A 22,473-nucleotide genomic window follows, 5' to 3' on the forward strand; every position below is an offset into this window, starting at 1 on the left:
TGCACTGTCACTGTTGAAGCCCATGTGACAGACAGCAGGATTATTTTTGGTAACTGGGTGGAGGATGGGGAGACTGATACACCATTTGAACTTCTCCATGCCAGTCTCTGCTATTGAAAAAGTTATCAAAAGGCTTCTGCTATGTAGTAAGAAAAATGAATTATCAATGGAACACAGAGAAATTTAATTTATCATACAAAGAAGGTTTGCTTATAGCTAACTGGTATCTAGGCAGTCATGGAGCTATAGTAGGTCACTTTTCCTGCTGTAAATGCCATCAGCTAAACATAATTTCTCCATATGCAAGGGCCAGTTGTGGTTCTTCAAAGTATTTGGGAGTAATGGAGGGGGTGAGTCAGCAGAAGCCCATGCCTGGAATGAGAAACTCAGGCTGAGTAACAGAAGAGATTTTGCATGAGACAGACCTCTGGATCTGATCAACAGAATCACTGTTACTTTATCGCAAAATCACTCACTTCAAAATTATAATAGGATTTGGAAGCAGTGTCAGCTGAGTGCTGGCCAGTCTGGACAAATAACAAATACATATTAAATAAAGACTAATCAGAGCTTGGTGGTATCTTATTGATTAAATAATAATTCTTCATTTCAGATGCAGATACTGCTCAGGGAGGGCATTTATAACATAAGAAAAATATTTGGAAAATGTGAGGGGTCCTTTGGTTAAAATATATTTTTAAATTTCTAAAAAGAAATGTGAACAGTGCATTAGAAGATGTATAATACAATAACTTAAAAAAAATCATGCTACTGACTTTGCTTCCTAACTACTGAGTTTTTTGAGTCCAGAGAGATCCATTCCCATGCATGGCCTCCTACTAAGAAGGAGCAGACCATTTCACTCTCTGTACAGTTCCTGAAATGCCATAACAAGTATAAATCATTCACTGTGGGTAGGTACCAATTTATTATTTATCACAGTGAAAAAAAAGATATTGGAGACAAAATGGTGCTGCAGTAAAACTTTCATTCAGTTAATGGGTTTAGTTATGATTATTGCCTAGGACTTCATTACTTAAAACTGTCACAAGCACTAAATTCTAAACAGAGTTATTGAGTCAATATATTGTTCTTGCTTAGTCCTTTTGGTGTTACTTGAATCCTGTCCTGTTTCTCATTAATTTCCCTTCAGGTAAACTCACTGATAGCTAAAAAAAGGCAATGTATTACAAAAATCAAGGAATTTTCACAGTATATCCCTACGTCAGTGAATAAATTTTCTTTGAAAAATATCTGAAAAACACTAGGTGCCACTTTAATAAATATGTATAAATTCCTAGCTTATGAAAACATAGTGTAATGTTTTATGCAAACAAGTGTGTTTTCACCAAAAATAATTTTTTTAGCACTTGTGTACCACTTCACAACAGATCTGTATTTATATCAGAGCAAAAAGTGGGAAATCAGATTTCAGCTTGGGATAGTCACACTTTACACACATGCAGCACGTGTTTTGTCCTACTTACAAGGTTCATGGCAATGAAAATCACTGTCACACTCAACTCCAGATTCCACACACAGCAGCTTCCAGGTTTCATTTTGCTATGTTATGCTTATAGAGCTGAATTCTATGAGCAAAGTGAACTCCACCCCTACTGATGTTAAACAGAGTACTGCACTTGCACTTTGGAGCAAAACTTGACTCAAAATAATATGCCTGAAAGACTTTTCAACTTATCTTGTGTATTTCTATCATTTTTATAAAGTTCTGAATGTAGGTTTTCACTCTGTTATACAAATATTTTAACAGAAAATTTTCTTTGACTTTTAAAAGCAGCAGTTCTTGAACAGTGCCTCAAAAATAAAGTGCTGCAGGGGAGGAGCAGAGAATAAGCTTAGGTATTACACTATCCAAAGGAGGAAAAGCTCTTGGATGAAAGAGCATTTATAGAAGTCACTGTCCTAAAAAGCCCACAGGTAACCTGGAAAAGCCCATTTACAGTAGGTGCTGGTTCTCATCTCAGTCTGTGTCCTGAAGAGGCACGTTGGAGGCATTACTATGGGCCAGAGGACTTGTACTTCTTCCCTCTGCAGCAGAAATGAATGGAAACAGGATTTCTCGCCTTTTGCCTCTACCCTTATTTGTAAGAACACCACTGAACGTGAGCTGCAGCCATGGCCTTCCGTCAGCTGGAAGTGGTTTCCTGAGTGAAGACGCCCAGGGAACAGCACCTGGGTCTCTGACAGTGCCAACAACCTGAAGGGCTTGAAGCACTCCAGCTGAAGTTAGGAGCTGGCCAGGAAAGCTTCAGTGTCACAGGTGAGGCTGCTGCTACAGCAGAGTCCTTGCAGACAGAAAGGAACACCTCTGGTTGCTGCCCCTCTGGTCCTTCTGCTTTCAGTGGCCGTAAGAAAGAACGGCCAACACACAACCAGTAAATTTCTTCCCAGCAAACCCCTTTCTTCCCAGTTACACAATTCTCATTCATTTCCTGCTAGCCCATTTCACAGTACTCACACTAAATCTCCCAGCAGCTGCTGCCCCTGACCTTATTCCTTCCCTCCCTTTGTCTGCTCTGACAGGGCTGCCACAGCTCTGCCTTGTTCTCCACCCTGGCTCACCACACCAAAGCCAGACAAAGGACAGGGGAAAATACACATTTAGCAGCTGCAAACAAGCCACCAACTCATTCTGTGCCATCTCAGTGTTTTTTCTTCAATAAGTAGCAGAAATGGTTTGTTCTTCCCCAGGTATGGAGCTCTCAGAGACAGGATTACTCTGAAAGGTACTGCTGGCAGGGAATTAATGATTGCTGTACATAAAGGCACCCAACACTTGCCAAGCATGATTTCCTAGTTATTTACACTGAGACTAAATATAGATCATCCTTTTGTGAAGTATCTTTCCTGAGAAAGTATAAGGAAGAAGTTCCCTAAAGATGCCCTGGTGGCTCCAAAGAAATTAAGTTTGGGGTGAATTAGATGTCGAGTGGAGATGTTGAGTTCTCAAAGAAAATCCACTTGCTATTGTCAAGCCTTTGAGTAAAAGCTCTGATGTGTAGATGCTCAGAAGAGAATTGGTAAGGGCTTTGCACTGCTGCAAAGGAAAGGAAACTTTGAAAAAAAGTGTTCTGAATGCTTTCTGATTGATTGATTGAGAAAAATTCTTAATTCACATCGATATTTCTCATGAGGTGCATTAGGATATTAGGAAGGGAGAAATGACAGCTGCAGGGATGTTGCTGAGGTAATTTGTTAGTGATGGAGTCATTTTTTTTCTGTCCTGGCAGCCTGCTGACTCAAATGGCAATGTTAATAACCCAGACAACACGAGGAAAAAGCAAGCAAGCCTTGGCAGGGATATGTGCTCTTATCAAATCTGTGAGGGCACACTGCCTTTGCTTCCAGAGCTGTAAGGAGGAAGCGGCTTTGTTAAGTCACAGAAAATCCTAGCAAATTCCTAGAAGGGGCAGTTCTCACAAACATCCCAGGATATGCTACAAAAAGTGTTCACACCAGTAGAAAAACTCTGCAGCTCTGATGGAGAATGCCACAGAAAACGGTATCAGAGGGTGGTGCAAAACCAGTTGAAATGTTCATAGTAAAAAGGACAGAAAGGGAACATTTGAAAAATGAAAACTGAAAAAGTAGGTGAGTGTAATCATGGAAAAAAAATCAATGAACCACAGTGCTTCAGCAGATAGAGAAGACTGACACAAAAAAACCTTGCTACAGTCAGTGAAGTTAAAAAGCATTCAGTGAGAAAACATTATTAGCCAGTGAAAGAAGTATCTTCAAAAGAATCAGTGACAGTACTTCAGGCAAGAGTAGCAGATGATGAACAGTGATAAATGAGTAAAATCTGAAAAATTTAGGAAGTATTATGGGAAAGGAAAGAACTATATTATCTTTTGGCTAAGAGAACTGAAAGCAAAAAAGGAAGTACAGTGGCATGAGTAAGCAAAGTGAATGCCAGGATACTGATGAAGACATTCAGAGAAGAATGATGTCTAACTGGAAGGCATCAGAATTGGACAAAATTCACAAGCATCCATTAAATATCTTTATCAACTCATCAAATATCTTTATCTCAAAACACAGGAAATGCAGCAAAAGGCTGAAGGGATAGAGTACATTTTTGAAAAAAAGAAAAAGACAAAGGGAAAGAAGGAGGTGGCATCCTAAAAACCTGCAAGTGACTCACCAGTTATCTGAGAGCTCCGTAATGAAACAATCAGTGAAAATCAGAATATTTTTTGATGGGGAGCATTTGGCAGATACCAGAACAGACAAGGGCCAAGATGCTGTTTTGATAGATTATGCAAAAGCTTCTGAAAGTGTGTTATGGAATGGGAATCCAGAAGCACCTGGGAAAGGAAGTGCTTTTGCAGCAATTTGCAGGGAGAGAGGAGAGGAGAGGAGAGGAGAGGAGAGGAGAGGAGAGGAGAGGAGAGGAGAGGAGAGGAGAGGAGAGGAGAGGAGAGGAGAGGAGAGGAGAGGAGAGGAGAGGAGAGGAGAGGAGAGGAGAGGAGAGGAGAGGAGAGGAGAGGAGAGGACTGTGAAGGATTATTTTCACAGTAAGACACACTGAGAAATATTATTTAGTGACGAGAGGAAAGTCTCTCTCATATGTACTTAATAAAACAACTTGAAATTACATGGTCAGTAGGAGGCAAAAAAAATCCCAGTTAAAACTGTAAGACTTCCTTCTTAAGGAATTAAATTTTTTATTTAGGTAGAACAAGCCTATATACCCAATAAGTCCTGTTGAAAATATCACAGGAGATCAAAACAGGTAATGGTGAAAAAAAAACCTGAAAAAACAGCACTAAACATGATAAATGTTAGAAATTCTTCAAAAGATTATGATAAACACCAAAGGTGGCTTTAAAGAAAGAGTGCTTTCAGAGACATGTACAATTCCTAAAGGTATTTCAGCATGCAAAATACATTAAAGATAATCAACATATATGCCATCCACTGCAGTGAGAAATGGGAGCCGAGGGAATTGCACGGCACGCCAAAGCAGAAGCAAGCCCTGAATTAAGCAATAAATATGAACATAGATGAGAGAAAGCCTTTCTGTCGATCCAAGGATAGAAAATAGTCAAGGATATTGCAGAGAATGAGCATATGGTTGCAGGAAGCTATATCAGAGGGTGGATACTGTCTGACTGGGTCTCAGGCAGCGCTCCAGGACCAGAGAGGAAAAGGGTCCCTGTAATTGTCAGCCCTTGGACAGACAAGACGCAGAGTCAGGGTGGATTGGGGAGAGGCTACATGGCTTTGGGGTCACTTTTGTCCTGATATATAAAGCACCAGCTTTCCACTGGCATGCCCATAATATGTTCCTTGCACACATTAAATGTTCCTAAGGAGGCACTGCTTCTGGTAGTTATTTGAACACATCTTGAGTAAAGAATATTTTTTTTTTTAGCGATGTCAACAACACTGCAAACACACTTATCTGACACATGCGTAGCTGTGTTTCTGCAGCTTTTGGCTCATCTGTCCTTGTGTGACCTGCAAAGGACTCCAACCTCATCTTCTCACCTCCAGTGACCTTGTGAAATTGTGACTGCCAGAGAAACCACAACTCACGGCATGTGAAACCAGACTATCTCTACTACTACTACTACTACTACATCTCATGATCCCTCTTATGCCCTGCTTTATCTCCACATCAGCATGAATACATCCCACCATTCTACCTGCTATCTCTCCCTTTCCCTACCTCCCCTCCAGCTTTTGCCTCTTACTGGCAAGCAATGCATACAAAGTAAGGGTGCATTCACCTCATCTTGCAATCCAGCAGAGAGACAGCTGACAGCTGCAGCAATCTAAGCAGGAAGGTAAATTCAGCCTGGTTAGAGCTAGCTTGAGCCTTCAGCACTGCTGGACCATTTTTTCCCTCACTTCTCACCCACAATTTAGTTTCTGCTTGAACCCCAAGGCCATCAAGCAGTACCCAGTGGACCTGCATGTTAATCAACAACAAGCAATAAATTAGGTGCTGTTGATGAGATGGCACTTTTTTACAGAGCAGAGACTGCAGACCCTGTAACATGGTATCATGTCCACTTAGCACAGCACTCACAAATAACATTGAGGAAGGAGAAGAATAGCAAAAACATAATGCAGACTTCATCTTTTGGGCCAGGTTCACAAGTAATCTAAGCAACACTGATATGTGTACCAGCTGATGATATGCTCTGTTAGGTACAAATGCTCCAAAACTCCTGCACTGGACTACTCATATCTCCAACGCACCGAGAAATTAAATAGGGACTGTCCTTATAAAACTGAGCCAGGCTTTGTGCCAGTTGACTCACAAGTAATGTTGGAAAGATTAAAATAACACATAATTGCACCAGCTCTCTAAATCTGACCAGGGCTCAGCGGATAAATGTCTTACCTCATTACTTTTAAATGCTCTATCTCAATCTGGTTTAAAACAGAGCAGGGGCTGTGAACTGCCAATCTGCTGTACTGTTAAGAGAACAGAAATACCACTGCAGATTGGGATGTAGGCTCCAGCAAAGAGCTGTGGCGTAGAATCTGGCTTCCCTTTACAGTCCCCTGCTCCTCAGCTCACTTGCTTCCAAGGATCATCACTTCACCCAGTGTGACTGTGTGTCAGCACCAGTTGAAATGATCCCTTTTCTCAAGAGACAGCATTTCTGTGCCTGAAGTGCAATGTTATTTATACATTACAGACCACATTCTGGCTGCCCAGCTCATGCTGATAGCTCCACCACCACCATCACTGAGGAGTACCAGCCAGAACAGCGGCTTGCCTATCTGAGCCCTGCTCTCAGAGAAAAGTCATGCACACCTCATTTGACTTTCAAGTAGGTGGAAGTCCCAGTCTGTGCAAAGAACAGCCAGAGCTAGCTGGAGTCAAATCAGAAAGAGCAGGAAGAGAGTTCTTAAGGAGACAGTTTAAAATGGGACAGAAGCCCTGTGAGAAGCCCCAGACAAGAAGTGGAGCATCACTCATCTACATCTCTATTGATTCTAAATTACCGATGACGTATCTGGGACGTAAAACAAAGGAGACTTTTGGGACAATTGTACAAGCAATATCAGCAAGCACTTCATGTAAGAATTAGTAGTCTAAGACATCTCTGTGCCAAATTTCCATTCTAACTCCATGCTCTGCATGGCTTTTCTGACAAATGCTTACCTCTTTTAACTTGTCCAGCTCATTTTGCAGCGTCTGCTTGGATACTTCCACCTCAATGATTTGCTGCCGAAGGACTTCATTTTCATCTTCTGCTTTGACTCGTTTCTCCTCCACACTCTCCAGCTCATGGTGCAGTCTGACAGAAACATCTTTGGCTACCTGGTCAAAAGAGCACGAATGCATGAGGATCATCCACAAGGAGCAACAGCTAGGGTATGTCTCCTACAGTAAGAAGCACATGACAGCCCTGGACAGCCAAGAGATTTTTAATTCAATTATGACACTGTTGATGGAACACTCCAAGCCTTCCAAGTACCAAAATGAATATTCATTTCTAATAAAGGAATCCAGAATGAAAATATATTTGATTACCCATCTCCAGCTCCCTCTCCACATTATGCTAAGGCAATGTCATGAACAGCAGGAGGAAACAAGCAGGCACCAAACCGCCCATCAAAGTCCCAGCACATCACACAGATAAAGCCAAAGACAAGGAATTGTGCTGTAATGCTGACGGGCCATCCATCAAAGCAGTGTGAGCAGCAGTCACAGCCACACAAACTGGCTGCTCTAGCAGCAATCACAACTAGGCAAGAGTGATATAAAAGAACAGAAATATATGCTAGCTTAGGTTTTCTGAGTCCAGCCTAAAAAGAATAGATATTTACTCCAAAAACATCTATAAAGGTGATACATCATACAACACAAGGACTTATGGAATTACAAGAAGTCAGTAATAAAAACACTCAATATCTCTTTCATTGAAATCTAGGTACAAGATTTTTACTGAGTAATGTATCATTGCTGTTGTTATAAGGTTATAATTAGGTTTCCATCATAAAAGAAAAAATGAGATCTGACATTTTAAAAGGTTTGATGACTTGATATGCTACTCTCATTTCCACTGCTGACAACAAATCATTCTGGTTTCAGAAGGTTTTATGTTTTGCACTTATAAGTACAATATTCTTAATAATTCTAGTTGCAAGCAGTCCTCTCTACAGAAGATATTTTAAAAACAGCTGCAAGATAGCAATATCAAGAAAGATGAGTAAAGCTAGATAAACATCATGTCTGCACAAAGCTTTACTTGGTCTTGATGGAAGCATTTCTGAAAGATACAAAAACTGCTTCAGTATTAATATAATTTTGACAAGTATTTGTGTTTGTAGGGAAGGAGCATTTTGATTCTGTATCTGCCCTGCAAAAATATTATAACACTCTGTTCCTGTTACAAGTAACTCACTAGACACCAAGAAATGCACCTTAGACTATTTTTTCCCAGTTACTTTGCATAAGCAAGAAGTGAAAAGGAAGGAAACAGCATGAGCTGGAAAAGGCATATCAGGTTTTGTTTACACAGTATTGCAAAGCTAAGGTTTTCAGTAAAACCAGTAAATCAAGACCCTTTAAATCTTTCAAATGCAGAAATGTAACTTGACTGTGTTTCTTTCATTTTGAATCTGAACACATGTTTTTTTACTCACTGACACATCTTTTTATGGCGATGAGCTGAATATTTGCTCTCCACCACAGCAGAAGGAAATTGGATGTGACGTTTGGAGAACTACTGCTTGTTTCATGTGTCACCCTCACTTCCATTGCAGAGAGCCACATCACAGTCTGCTCTCTTTTGCTGTGATATGAGTCTCTCAACCCACCTTTAAATCTTGTTCCAGGCTCCTAATGAGCTCTCCATCCACATGGCCTGTTTGTGCAACTTTCAAGCTTTTCTGTTCTGCTTTCCTGAGACGATATTGCAGAATGCGGCAATTCTTGTTTGCCCGGTCCAGCTCTCGCCGGAGCTCCTGCAGCTGGTAAACATCTTCCTCTAAATAGCTGTCACGCATTTCTTCCATCTCAGCCCGAAGTTCATCCAGCTCATCCTGTGAGAAGGCAAAACAGTGCTCCATCATACCTCTAAATCTCACCCATGGGAGCAAAATAGGAAACATGCTCGCTAGGATACCACATTAATGAAATGATACAGATTGCAACACGCAGCTCCAGAAGCCACAGGAACAGAAGTTTTAACCCAACACTGAGTAATTATGCTGAACTAAATTAATGAATACTTGTCATATTTCTTTCAACTGCTTTGATAATTAAAAACAAACCAGATGTTCATGTCCCCTGAAATAGGTAACCTTCATTTTACCATCTCAAGTTAAAATCAAAACTGCACAATACTTTACCACCATTTGAACTGATTCCTTCCTTTAGTTAGACTACAGTAAACCTACTTAACCAAGCACTCCAACATCACTGTGTAGTGTGCCTTTTTATCAACCAACACCTCCTAAAAATGAAATTTTTAGGAAAAAAAGAGTCCCTGGCATGAAATACTGAGATGCTTCACACGAAAGTACTGTCCCATCTGAGCCTAACACTGCACTGGCTTAATGACACATGGATTGTGCGCAGGAGAAAGTGGGGTTTTGCTGTGTGCACACACATCTCAATAACAGGACCACAGGAACCAAACAATGTTTTGCCAAGTATTCCCATGTGCCCATGGGAATAACCTGCTGGTTCTTTTCTGGGCATCATGAACTGTCCCAGTTCCCCGTTGTACCATGTGTAGCACTTGCTCTCTAAAGTCAGATTAAAGATTTACAGCTGAACAGGATAAGCTCTACCATTGCCATTTGTTTAATGCCTGCGTGACGGAAGCTCCAAAGCTAGAAGTGTTGTAAAGGTCTTCCAGGCACAGGGGTACAAAGTATTAAACTACTGCATGAGAGAAAAAAAAAAGATTCTTCAAACTGAACAAAGTTGGGGGGGGGGGGGAGGGGAGAATCAAGAAAAAGAGCTAGGAGGAGAATATTAGAAATTTACTATTAATTTTTAAATTGGTTCCTTTAAAATTGCATTCGATATTATAAAGATCAAATTTTCTGTGGAAAACTTCACTTAAATAAGATTCCAGGAGAACTTGTACTGGGTCTGGCTGCACTGTGACCCCACTTCAGATCTGTAAATCACTCTTGAAATACCAAGGACGGCTGGAGATTATTTCACACTTGAAATTCCAAAGGTGGCCAGAGAATATTGCACACTTGTTTCAGGTGGAGAGGGCACTGCTCTGAAGCCAGTACCCTTGACAAAGCTCCCCTGCCCCTGGCTGAACCATCCCTGCCCAGTTCCTGCAAGAACACATCTGCCCATACTCTCCTCTCAACCATTCCCCCTTCCCATGGCATAACCAGAGTGACATATTAATCTTGCTTCATTGGAGTTTGATAACCAGTCCAGGGCAGCTTTTGTCCCTGAGCACAATCCTCACCAAAGGAAAATGGGTAGATGGGTTCTTGAGCCTTGTCAGTTATATTAGAACTACAGTGTTATTCTTACCAAAATCCCGTCCACATATAAATATATAAATACTCCAGTATACAGACATGGTTTAATTTCAATTAGTTGAGCCAGCATAAATTTTGGGTACGCACAAGGCCTGTTATTTCCAGAATTACAGCTCTGGGCTCACCAGTGAGGCTTTGCTCCACCAGCACAGCCCACTCAGGACCCTACACTGTTCTCCCTGGATGCTCTGGAAGGACAGAGGAGTTTTCTCACAAGCCCACTATGTCAGTGTACATTCTCAATATATTCAGATTTCTGCTGAAGGAGCATCCAGTCCCACAGTCTCTCTGGGGCAGGGGCAGGATCAGGATATTTGTGTGGATGGATAAACTCAGGGGTTACTCCCCAGTGAGCTGGATCGTGCTCACACCATACACTGTCTGGAAAGGAGTAGTGTAAGCACAGTCATTGAGGTTACCCTGCAGCAATAACATCCTCACAAGTTCCAAATACATTAATTAAGCACAAACAGCTGACTTCAACGAAGCAAATGAGCTCTGCAGACCAAACCCAGCAGGACTATTTCAAAACAATTTAGGATCCAGGCTCTATCTACTGCTCCTCAGGACACAGCCAAATACTCTGGCCAGTTTACAGCCAACACACTGGTGAAGTTTTGATAAATGATGTATATTTTTAAAAAGAAAAACATAGCAATGCATGCTTGATTGGATTGGAAATGAGACCTGCTTTTCTTTTCTGTGTACACACTTATCACTATGCTTCACATTTATAGACACTTTCAAGAGGTAAAGTAAAAGTTTACCCAGTGAAGATAGGAGATGCAGAAGAAAATGTCAAGATTTCAGAAACTGATTAGAGAGTAGCAGTGGCTTTTGAACCTAAGAAAAGGAGTACACTTGTGCATTATCAGCTTATTATTGAGGTATTTTGGCTAAGGTACTCATACCACAAGTAGAATCTTTACCAATCAGGGCTAACACAGCCCTATGGAATAAACAGGACCAGAGTTATTTCTTAAGGGTTGTCTGCAGACTCAGGTGTTGAATTCACCTCAACTAGACTTAAGTTCAATTAACTTTTAAATGTCATCTTCAGAATGCTAATATTAGATTAGTAATTAGGTTTTAAATTAAAATATTGAAACACAAATCCACAATAAAGAAAAACAACTGTCATCAACAAATTAATGGGATCTGGTCTATAATCTGCTGTTTACATTTAAGAACTAAGCAATGGCTTTCATGCAAAAAGTAGCCTGCAATTATAATGTCATTGCTCATCTCCTAAACTTCCTTCTTATCTTTATCCAGTTTTGTTGGTAGTAAATTTCGTTGGTTTCTAAAGACAAATAATAAACAATATTTGATTTCAAAGCATTTATTGCAACCAAATTTGGAAAGTGAACTTCACATAATTTTAAACAATCAAATCCCTGAAACACTCATCCTATTGAAACTGAATATTTCCAAATCCTATCTGTGGGCATGGGAGCTCTCCCAGCTGTAAAAGCCACTCTGTTGGGGACTTCAATCCAATGTCTTTCCTCACAACAAAGAAGTTCCTCAAAGAGTTGCAAGCATTGGCATGAGTTATGTTTTAGTAGATAGGACTATATTTAATCTCCTGGTAAAACAAAGTTTTCTCAATCTCTCTTATCAGCATAACCATGACTTTGGAAGTCAGTGTTGTGGGGGTTTTTTCTGCTTGGTTGGTTGTTTGGTTGTATTTCTGTTTTGGGGATTTTTTGGGGTCTTGGGGTTGTTTGTTTTGGGGGGGATTTTTTGCGCTATACTTGCCTCTGGTTTTGGTTATAAATACAAGGTTTGTTTTTCTCTAGTGCTCTAGTGTAATTTTACAGATAAATTAAAATTTAGAATGCAATCAAGGAGGCTGTACTTTACAATCTCACACAGTTCTCCTCTCTGATATTTTTTGACTGACACAGTTTCTTTTCCACAATTAATTTATTTTCTTCTTCCAAAATTTTCACATGGAAATCAAACTGTATTCTGACTTCGAGATACAGCACCCTTTGGATGAGCCTTAAAGCAAGGCAACATGAGGCCACAAACAGTTTTGACTGTTTGTATAAGGAGCAGAAACCTCACTGTACAGGCTACATGCAGCATCAGCCCATATTCTGCTGTATTGCTGCAGTGCTTGGGGCTTGAACCTATGTATTCTGTCCAGCCCAGAGAGGAAAAGCACCAGATTAAATCAGACAGATCAAATCTTTTTGAATAGCAATATGAAGTCCTATTATTATATAATAAATATATAGAGAGGAACATGTCATCTCTGGAAAATCTGGCTCAGATTTTGTATGTCAGTCAGCACACAATTACAGATGCTGGGATAACCTTTTACTAAACCATAAAAATTTAACTTTAGTTACAATAAAGACACAATCTTGCTTTCAATACAGGCCACAAGGCCAGTGACAAGGGTGTAGATGCTTTCATTTATTAACAGTTTATTCTCCTTTTGATTCTGCTGTGGACACTGAAACTGTATGGTGAAAGATCCTAAGCCAGAACTGTTACAATGGCACCTGGAAAACCAGAACAGCTTTAACTCTTCCTCCAAAGTGATCCATGCACAGAAAATGAAGGAAGCTAAGTTAAAGACCCATGGAAGGGGAAATTACAACTGAAACTATGATGGTCCTGCTTACTAAACTGGAAAACTACTGCTTTGAAGGAAAACATGTCAATCATTTGTGAACTCAAAGGTAAATGCAGCAAAGCCAAACTGCTCAGCGTGGTGGTTTGCAAAAAAGGGATGCTCTGGCTGCAAGGCAGATGGAAAGAACAGATAAGCCAAACCCTTGACTTTATTAAAATCTATTGTTCTTATACTCTTATTATTGTGAGTTAGAATTAAAGCTCTTCCTCTCGGGAAGCATTGAGCTTCATACCGTAGACTTTAATATTGTAAAATTGAAGAAAGAGATCAGAATAGGCACTTAAAAGTAATTAAAACAAACAGGCAAGAAAGCAGCCATCCCTCTTTGTTCATCTGAAAATGGAGAGCTGCTCCCTTCCCTAAACAGGGAGGACCTGCTCCAGCACTCCAAAGTGGCAATTGAAATTGGGAGGTTAAGTGCTGGCAGCAGAAGCTTCACTTTGCTCTGCATTCCTGAAGGGGATGAAAGCCTCCTCTCGATCCCTTTTCATTTAATGGTAATTATGCTATTATTTTCAGTAAGAACAGCACGAGGCAGAGAGTCCTGCAAGAAGGAATATTGTTTAGGAAATGCTAAAATGCTTTTCTTTCCCTGTGTCACTCTGGTCATCAGAAAAAAATGAATGGAAGTCTGTTTTCTAACTGGCAGCTCTTTCCAAATTTGCTGTAGAAATCCAAGTTGTACCAGCTCCTGAGCCTTTCAGCTCATGGTTTCCCTTGGCCCAAATGAGTTCCTACAGGCCAGCTCTTTGGGGTCCCACAGGAACCACCCTTCTGAGGGTCACAGGGTGGCTGTATGGACTCAGGGCCACATGCAAACAGTGCAAACAGTGCAAACAGTGCAAACAGTGCAAACAGTGCAAACAGTGCAAACAGCCTCTCTGTTTGCAGGAGTCCCCGGGACTGCAGTGCAAAAACAACAGAACCAGGATTCCTCGTTTGCCTGTCAGTGTGCCAAGCCAATGGGAACTGGCTGGGAAAGGGAAAGCCTTGTGTGCAACTTCCACACTGTGTAGCCCAAATACATACTGATGGGTCATTTTCTGTCTGTACTGTGCAAATTAAACACTTGCATGTCAGAAGAGAAGCCATTATCTCATTAATACCTTTACTGATGTCATGCTTGTTTATTATTGATTTAATTACAATGAAGTATAATTAAGAACAAATTATAGGAATATGCCTTGTTTATGATTCTTTGGAAAAAAAAAAAAAAAAGAGAGAGAGAAAGAGAGAGAAAAGGTCAGGCCATGCAGCTATTACACTGAGTAACCATACTCATCTGAGTCATTCCCACTGAAATGACCAGGAATACTTGCATAACTTATGGGCTCTGTCCACCCACCCAGTCTAGTTATGATCTGTAATAAGGTTTGAAAATGAATTTTCCAACATCTCCACCAACTGCACACTCATTCTGTCCACAGAGCATGCAAGAAACGGATTCCTTCCAAAATCAAACAGAGAGCTACACTCTGTAGGTGCATCAAGACGCACTCCAAGCCTCAAATGCACTCCATTACTCGAGTCCTCAGGACAGCTCTAAAACATGTGCATGATGGGGATGTTTTGTTCAAGGGACCAGACTAAATGCCGTCCAAAGCAAGACCACTAAATTGCACATAAATACAGAGGAAGGGTCATATTCAGCACGTGCATTTAGGTCAGCCTTCTGATCTACCTTCACTGAGATGAATTACTGCCTAAACTAAAAAAGGTCTTGTCTCAGAGCCACTAAATAGTGGAACACAATCATGAGTCAAAGAAAACTTGGAAATTATTATTAGGGAGAAATTACATGCAAAAAACCAGCATAAAAGACACATGAATAGTGAATTCATTACTCTGTGAATACAGTTATACACACTGGCAAAGTCTTTAGGTTCCAGTGAGTTAAAACACATCAGTATGCAGAAGTGTTATATTAAGTTGAAAATACCTGCAAACTATGAAGACAAAATCACTAAATTGTATAGTATTGAAGAAAATGCAAATGAATCAGAAAATTCAATTGTCTATGTAAAAGATATGTCTATTAATTTACCCAAAAGTCATATTTATAGATTTTGTCAGTACCATTTTCTAAACAGAATGTATTTTAATATAAATTATATCAAATAAGGGGAGAGTGGGGAAGGGAGAAAGAGTGGCAATTACAAGGGGCAGCTGCTATTGCACTGGTGAATCCAGAGCTTCTAGAAAATCCTTGATAAATCTAAGATTCATGAACTGTGATTTTACATAATCTCTGTTTTCATGATTTAAATATCTCAAACCATCTATATGTAGGAGATGCTGCTGCTGCTAAGGAATATACACATCCCCCACAGCACTTCACAGCAGAACTGCAGCAGGGATAAATATGCTCTGAAAGGCTTTGATTGGGAAGAAAGCAACAACCATTATTTTTGCCTCTTGCAAAATATGTTAATGAACCCCAAGTCCCTGGGCCCCTGATGTTATTATTTAGCTCTCAAATCAGACTAGTTTACAAGTCATGCACCAATCCAAGTCTGAAGCTTGTGCGCAAAACCGAGATGTGAACTGAAAAGTCATAGGACCGTGAACACCTGTTGACTCGAGGGCTGGTTTAACTTGGCAGGATCTGAGAGCAGCATCTGGCAGCTTTTCTGCCTCATTCAAGCATTAGCTACAGTATTGTTCCGACACATATCCTTGACTGGGGCTGCTGAAGCTGTTGGAGCACTCATCAATGGCATCAGCAATAGCATTTCTTGACTGCCACCGAGGCAAACCCGGCGCAGCACAGAGCTCACCCCCTCCAGGCAAGGGTGGGGCTGCCAGGACCCAGCTGGAGCTAGCCAGGCACATGGCCTCGCTATTGTCCCCCCAAAGTGACATCCTGCTAGGCTGCTGACCCCCAGCCACCTGGGGTCCGTGCCCCGGGCAGGGCTGCCACCTTCCATGCTCTCCAGGTGGGAAAAGCAGCACCGAGCAGGGATGCGCGATGAGCTTTATCCTGCTAACCCTGGCAACCCTCGCTAAACGGGAAAAAACTGGTCCTGTCACTGTGCATCATTTTTGCCCAGCAAAACCCTTTGACATGCACAAATCCCTGCAGGTTAATAAAAGAAGCGGTGGAATTACTGCCCCTGAGTTCCGCGCAAGGCTGCAACTCAAAGAGCTACAGTTTCAAGTGAGTAAAGAAACACAATGTAACCTCATGTGACACACATTGTGATTTTAAACAAAAATGAACATAGTTTAGATGCATCAGAGTGGAATACAGGGCCTGCAGTGGTCCCTTAGTCAATTCATATCCAGAATATGTCACAGTTACAAATGAATGCAGAAAGAAAAAAAGACAAAGCAAGACAAAAAAGCCAGTTATCTAATAAATCCAAGATAGTATATTGTCTGTGCTAATCCACACTGCAGCAGTATTCCCAGCATATTGAACTTGTACAACACAGGCACCAAGAGAAGGGCAGGTAAAGGAAAGCACAGCAAGCACCAGGTTTATTTTAAGGGCTGTAGGAAGCGTCATGCCTCGTGTAGGAGGCGGCTTTCACATTAGGGCCACGAAGGGTGCAAAGGGAAAAGGGGTGTGTGTTGTGACTAAAACACCGCTGCTGTTTCTGCCACCACACTTAGTTAATTAACACAGTCTTAACTAAAGCTGGGCTGAGACAAATCAAAAACATCTCTAATTGCAAACATTTCAGCCCTTTCTCTTAAGATTCCTCACCCTTCAGAGGGCTCTACACCACAAAGGGTTTCTTTCTGACTTTCCCAAGGACTTGCATGCTGAATGACACTTCTCTGTGTGTCGGACACTTTAAAGCAAACTTGAAAATCAACCACTTGTGTGGGCAGTGTTTTGCTACTACTAACAGGACTGATGAGCAATAACTAAAATTTTATTTACTACCAGCAGTTACCAAGATCTCCTGGTCCTGCAGAGTCAGGCACCATGACAAAATTTCTCTTTTTAGACATCAACAACTAAGTGATATATTTTAAAATGCTGCTGTAGTATTAGTCTTCCCCCACAGGTAGCTGAAATAAGGTCATGCAAGGAATATATGAAACTGAAATCAGTGATGAAACTTCACAGAGGTAGTAGAAGAGAGGCTTCTCAGTGTAAACACGTCTCCTCATGCACTTCACCTACAGGCTTAGCTTTGCAGCTAGTTAGCTATGGCTAGAGCCAAATTCTTACCTAGGGTAAAGCCCTGAAAATACATAAGGTGGAAACTTGATACGAGTTAAAATCTGGCTCATGGTATAAGAAGTCTGAGATGTTTGCAGAAGCAGCAGCTTGCTCTGCATTCTGGGAGACTTTCTAGTACTTAGTGTGTAGAAACAAAAACAAATGATTGGGTTTGTTTTGGATTTTTCCTTCTGGTAACACTTTAACCTCTAGTAATCTTTAGCACCAAGTCTCTGTGTATGTGTATCTTCTATAACCTGTGTTACAAACACATGAAAGTTACATGAAAAACCTTCCTATGTGAAAGATAAAATTCCCTGAAAAAGACTTCATTATGTGCACTTAGGGCTGCACTCCAGCTGCAGGGAGGGATAAGGAGGAGTGAAACCCACAAAATTTGGCTTGTGGCCATGCTCAGGAAATTAACAGTTTCTTCTGGGATTTATCTAATAATTTGTCTATTTACAGTTGACAGCATCCCTGTTATCCCTTAGCCCCCTCTGGAGAAACACAGCTCACTCCAATGCCAACCAAGGGAACTGCTTTGGAAGAAACACATGGAACAAACCCACAAGTAAACAACTCAGACAGTGATGTGGTTTTAATTTACAGAATTTTTTATAGATTCTCCTAGGAAAAGCAAATGAGGTTTGGGAATTCTCCTGATAATTTTTGCATCACTGGGCTGTTTCCAGCCATTTTGAGAGAGGAACAGAACTAAGACCTCGCGCACCAAGGTGACCAAGCAAAGCAGACAAAGTACTCATTTCCCTCAGAAGAGGCAATAGTGTTAGCTCATGGCTTTCCAGGCACCAGGACATGCCCACCAAAGAAACCAGTCTGCATTATCCTACCAGACTCAGAAATACTTTTAACATGATAAAGTCACAATCTGAATCAAAAAAGGGGAAAAAGAGGAAATAACTGCTGTAGATGATGAAGACTTTAAGGTGAAAGATCTGAAGACGTTGCACAGGGTGAAAAATTGGGAATGAAGCAAAATAAAGTTCTTCACCTAAGACTTGCCATTGTCAACTAGGTCCCATGATCACAGGGTTCCTCAGGTGAGACACAAAAACAAAGGTCTGTCCTAGACAATTCAAACATACTCTTTTTTTCTCCCAGTTTCCCATAGGTAAAAATCACTTTCACTACAAAGAAAGAGAGCTTGACACACTTTGTAATGGGTTTAAGTATATAATACTCATACACTTGTTCAAACCCTGTAATGCAAAGAGATGCTCTTGGACTTCATGACTTCTAATGGCAGTGCCAGTTAGCTACTCCTTAAGTGATTCCCATTATCAATTCTGATTTCACTACATCTCCTTTTGCTTCCAGGCTGTCAAATAAAAGAGAAGCTTGTGATAAAGGTTCTCTGTGCTGCTCATCTTTTTATAGACTATTACATTTCCCTACCACACTCGAGTTTTCCATCTAGTGAGTGCTATAAAAGCTTTGCTACAAGCCAATAATTTTTATTGGTCTGGTTTTGTACTATCCTTTTCTAGATGACCAGCAGTGCCCACGGTATTTCAGGTACACTCACTGACCTGTGTAACAGCTACAGTTCTATAAAATATTGCCAGATTTTCTTAGTCTCTGTTCAGTTCCTACTGTAATCTAACAATTTTTGCAGATTTTCATTTCTCCTTCTCTCGTGATGCTCCTGAGTTAACACAGTATACTTAAACAGAAAAGTGCATACTTATTCCCTCCAAGTAGTTAAGATTTTGAATATTAAGATTTATTTACCATCCTCTGCCTTCATTTTTCACACGTTCCTCAGGGGTTAACTTTATGATTAAGCTCTGTCTGATCTTTGCTGGACTTGACTTAAGCTAGAAAAACTTAATGTCATCTGAAAATTTTGCTGTATCATTGCTCGTTCCTTTTTCCAGTTCACTAAGCAGCACCAGACCTGGCAAAGAACCTTGCAGCACCCCTGCTGTTACCCTTTTGCTATGCTGAATATTGTTTCGTGTACCTTGGCCAAAACCCCTTAACGAGCCTAGCCTGTATCTTTATCACTCTTGTTTCCCAAGGTTATACACAAAACTGCAGTTCTTATTTGAGTAAGAATCCTAGATTTACATGGATTTCCATGGTTATTTTGCTTGACAACAGGGAGTCCAAATAACAGGGAACAAAGATTGTTTTCACCAGAGGCAGAGTCAAACAGTGGCTGTGGTTACAGGATTATCTCAGTTTATCTTATTTATAGATCTTTATGGATGCAGCTTCTTTGCTCTGCCAAAAGATCAGATTGTAAGCACAAGTCCAACTAAAGATTCCCACAGGTCAACCCTGCTCAGAGCTCGCCTGAATTTAGCTTTCCTGTTTCTCTGAGGATTCCTACCGATATAGTTTTCTACCTGTACAAGGATGTAATGACACTCCTTTCTTGCTGCTCTTGTTGTTCTATTAGTACTTCACAGCGAGTGGCTTCACTTTCCAGTGATAAAGCACCACAATAATCAGAGCACATAATGCTGTCATCCTTTCCACATCAAATGAGGGAACCTGTTCCTTTGGCTTTTCCCAAAGGGTGATACTGAGGAAAACAGTTCCTGGAAAGCAAAGTTCTGCTAACCAGTAGGATGTTGGCGGTGCTTTAGAAAGAGTCGGGGTTTGTTGAGCTACCACCACGTCAACTAAACGCAACATTGCCACGGTACATGTTGCATGGGACTGACGTTCATCCAGCGCCCACAAATCGGGCTTTGCAGGGAGCCGCGATCATTCCCTGATGTCCCTTAGCTGTCCTCAAGCCGCGCCGCGCTCCCGCTTCGGGGGGGCGGGGGAGGAGGGTGCCGAGGGTCCCGGCTGGCTCTGCCTGCCCCTATTTCCCTCCTGCGGGTAAAATTCGGCATTTGGTCCAGCGGGGGCAGGGGTCCCATGGGAGGTGACTCCAGGCAGCGCGAATATCCTTCCCCCCTTTCCAGCGCGGTCCCCGCATTCCCGGGCAGGAGGGGGCCGCGTTTCCACCGCTGCCGCCTCCTGCCCTTCCCATCCCTGCCGCGGGCGATGCTCACCTTGAGGTACTCGTTCTCCGAGCGCAGCTCCTCCACCTCCCGCTGCAGCTCCTCCGGGGCTGCCGGCGGCGGCTCCCCGCGGCTCGGGGCTCTCGCCCCGCCCGTGGCCGCAGGGAGCGCATCCCCGCGGGAGCCGAGGGCCGCCGGAGCTCCGCGCCCGGGGCCGGGGCCGGTGCGGGGCTGCTCGGCGGCGGGATGGGCGGCGGGATGGGCGGCGGGCTGCTCCCGCTCCCGGTCGCTGGAGCCGGTGCCGGACTCGGCGTCGCTGCTGGCGGCCGGGGCCAGGCGCTGCTCGTCGGAGAGCGGCTCGGAGGGGCAGTCGGAGAGGTCGGAGCTGCTGTCCGTGTGGCCGACGCGGGCCAGCGCCGCCGCCGCATGGCCGCTGCCCGCCGCCGCTCCCCGCTTCGCCTTCCTGCCCTTGCCGGGCGGCGGGGCCGCCTCCCCGCCGGGCTGCCGCCCCGCGCCCCGGCCGCCGGGCCCCGGCTCCGGACCGCGGGCCGCCCGCTTGGCGCAGGGGGCGGCCTTGGCGCCCGCCCTGCCGACGGCCGTGACGGGGACGGCGGCCGCCTTGCCCCCCGGGGCGGCGGGGCGGCGAGAGAGGCGGCCCGGCGCCGACAGCAGCCCCGCCGAGGGCTGGTGCGCGCCTGGGTGCGGCGACGAGGGCGCCCGGGCGGGGAGGCCGGGGGACTTGGGGGGCGCGGGCGGCGGCTTGGCGGCGGCGCGGGCGTGCAGGTCCTTGAGGAAGGGTCTGGCGGGCGACGGGGCGCGGTGCGGCCGCTTCTTCTCGGCGTGCGGGTGGTGGTGGCCGGGCGAGGGCGGCGGCGGCCGCAGCGCGTCGCCGGGCCCCGGTGCGGGGCCGTTCAGCGCCTCCATGGCGCGGGCCGGGGGCGGCGGGGTGGCAGCGGCGGCCGCGGGGGCGCCCGGCGGCGGCAGGAGCGGCGGTGCCCGCGGGGCGCGGCGACAGGACGGGCAGCCTCCTCCAGCCTCCCTGCTCGCTCTCTCATCACTTCTGCTTCTCCCAGCCACAGCCCTCACACTTTTCTTTCTCGATCCCCCTCTTCCTGTCCCCCCACCCCCACCTTCTCCTCCTCCTCCTCCTCGCCGCTCTCTCCCGAGCACTGATTTGTTTCAATAAATCGAGACCAAATCCCCCGGTGACAGCCGTCTCCTCCTCCTTCTTCTCCTCCTTCTTCTTCCCCTCCCGCTCCCCTCTCCGCCTAGCTCAGCTTGATGCTGCTCAAGTTGTGATGCAGCCCAAAAAACCGATCCTTTCTCCCTCAATCCGAGGCTAAGGCGTGTTTTCCCGGCTGCCTTCGCCTCCGCCAGCAAGCCCCCCGCTCAGCCCACCGGCGCGGCTAACCCCATCCCTGCCCCGGCTCCAGCCGCCGCCTCCGCCCGGCTCCTGAAATAGCCCCGCTGCTGCCGGGGCCGCTCCGGCTCGGCGCTGCCCGCCCGTGCGCAGGATCCGCCCCCTCTGACAGCCAGCCAGCAGCTCTCCTCCGCCCGGCAAACTACTTTCCTCGCACGCTTTATTATAGGGACGCCTCTGCCAGCCTCTTCCTATCAGAAAGCCTCATTTGGGGAGAAATTTTGTTTTTCCAGTCATGAGCTATATAGCGTTGCCCGTTTTGGTTGTTTTGGTTTTTTTCCCCCCGAGCTAAGACTTCATGGAAACGGTCTCTCCAGGGACCGGCAGCAGCAAAACAACAGCCACCGCATTATCTCCCTGCTCAAGGCAGACACAGGTTCACCTACAGGCAGAGCCGAGTATCCGAGGATATCGGCAACTTCCTGGCTCTGGCTGAACTACAAAAGGCACGGACCCGTCCTTTTGGGGTGCGGGACTGTGAAATTGCAGCCCTTACATTTGCAAAGCACCCGGAGAGTAAATGTAAGGGAGGAGATGCTCGGGCATGGGAAAGAGGCACAGCCTTAATGGGGAGAGCAGAGCCGCAGCGGCCGGGATGTTTGCGACTCTTCGCTGGGACACAGCGGACCTTGGAGGAGCCGCGGTGGCTGCCTTATCTGTCACACGAAAGCAAATGCGTGCTTCGCTTCTGAAGTCCTTGGGAGGCGCGGATCATCCACGTCTGGATGCCGGGGTC

At 44.0% G+C, this 22,473-nt stretch overlaps 1 protein-coding gene across 11 annotated transcripts in view; it reads right to left on the reverse strand.

Moving 5' to 3' along the window:
* MTCL1 (microtubule crosslinking factor 1) overlaps nucleotides 1-21,881 on the reverse strand; it is a 103,119-nt gene extending 81,238 nt beyond the window's left edge. For 6 of the 11 annotated variants that reach the window (XM_074548646.1, XM_026793208.2, XM_074548639.1 and 3 more), the window contains exons 1-3: nucleotides 20,369-21,880; nucleotides 8,809-9,033; nucleotides 7,148-7,306 (exon numbers count right to left, since the gene is read on the reverse strand). In XM_074548646.1, coding sequence (XP_074404747.1) covers nucleotides 7,148-7,306; nucleotides 8,809-9,033; nucleotides 20,369-21,241 — 1,257 coding nt within the window. In that variant the 5' untranslated portion in view covers nucleotides 21,242-21,880. Of the gene's footprint in view, nucleotides 1-7,147; nucleotides 7,307-8,808; nucleotides 9,034-20,368 lie in introns of all 11 variants that reach the window. The other 5 variants (XM_026793209.2, XM_074548651.1, XM_074548633.1 and 2 more) reach the window with 1 other exon arrangement.
* Nucleotides 21,882-22,473: the final 592 nt, after the last annotated feature.

Source organism: Zonotrichia albicollis, chromosome 1, assembly GCF_047830755.1.
Source record: "Zonotrichia albicollis isolate bZonAlb1 chromosome 1, bZonAlb1.hap1, whole genome shotgun sequence".
Classification (NCBI taxonomy): Eukaryota; Metazoa; Chordata; class Aves; order Passeriformes; family Passerellidae; genus Zonotrichia; species Zonotrichia albicollis.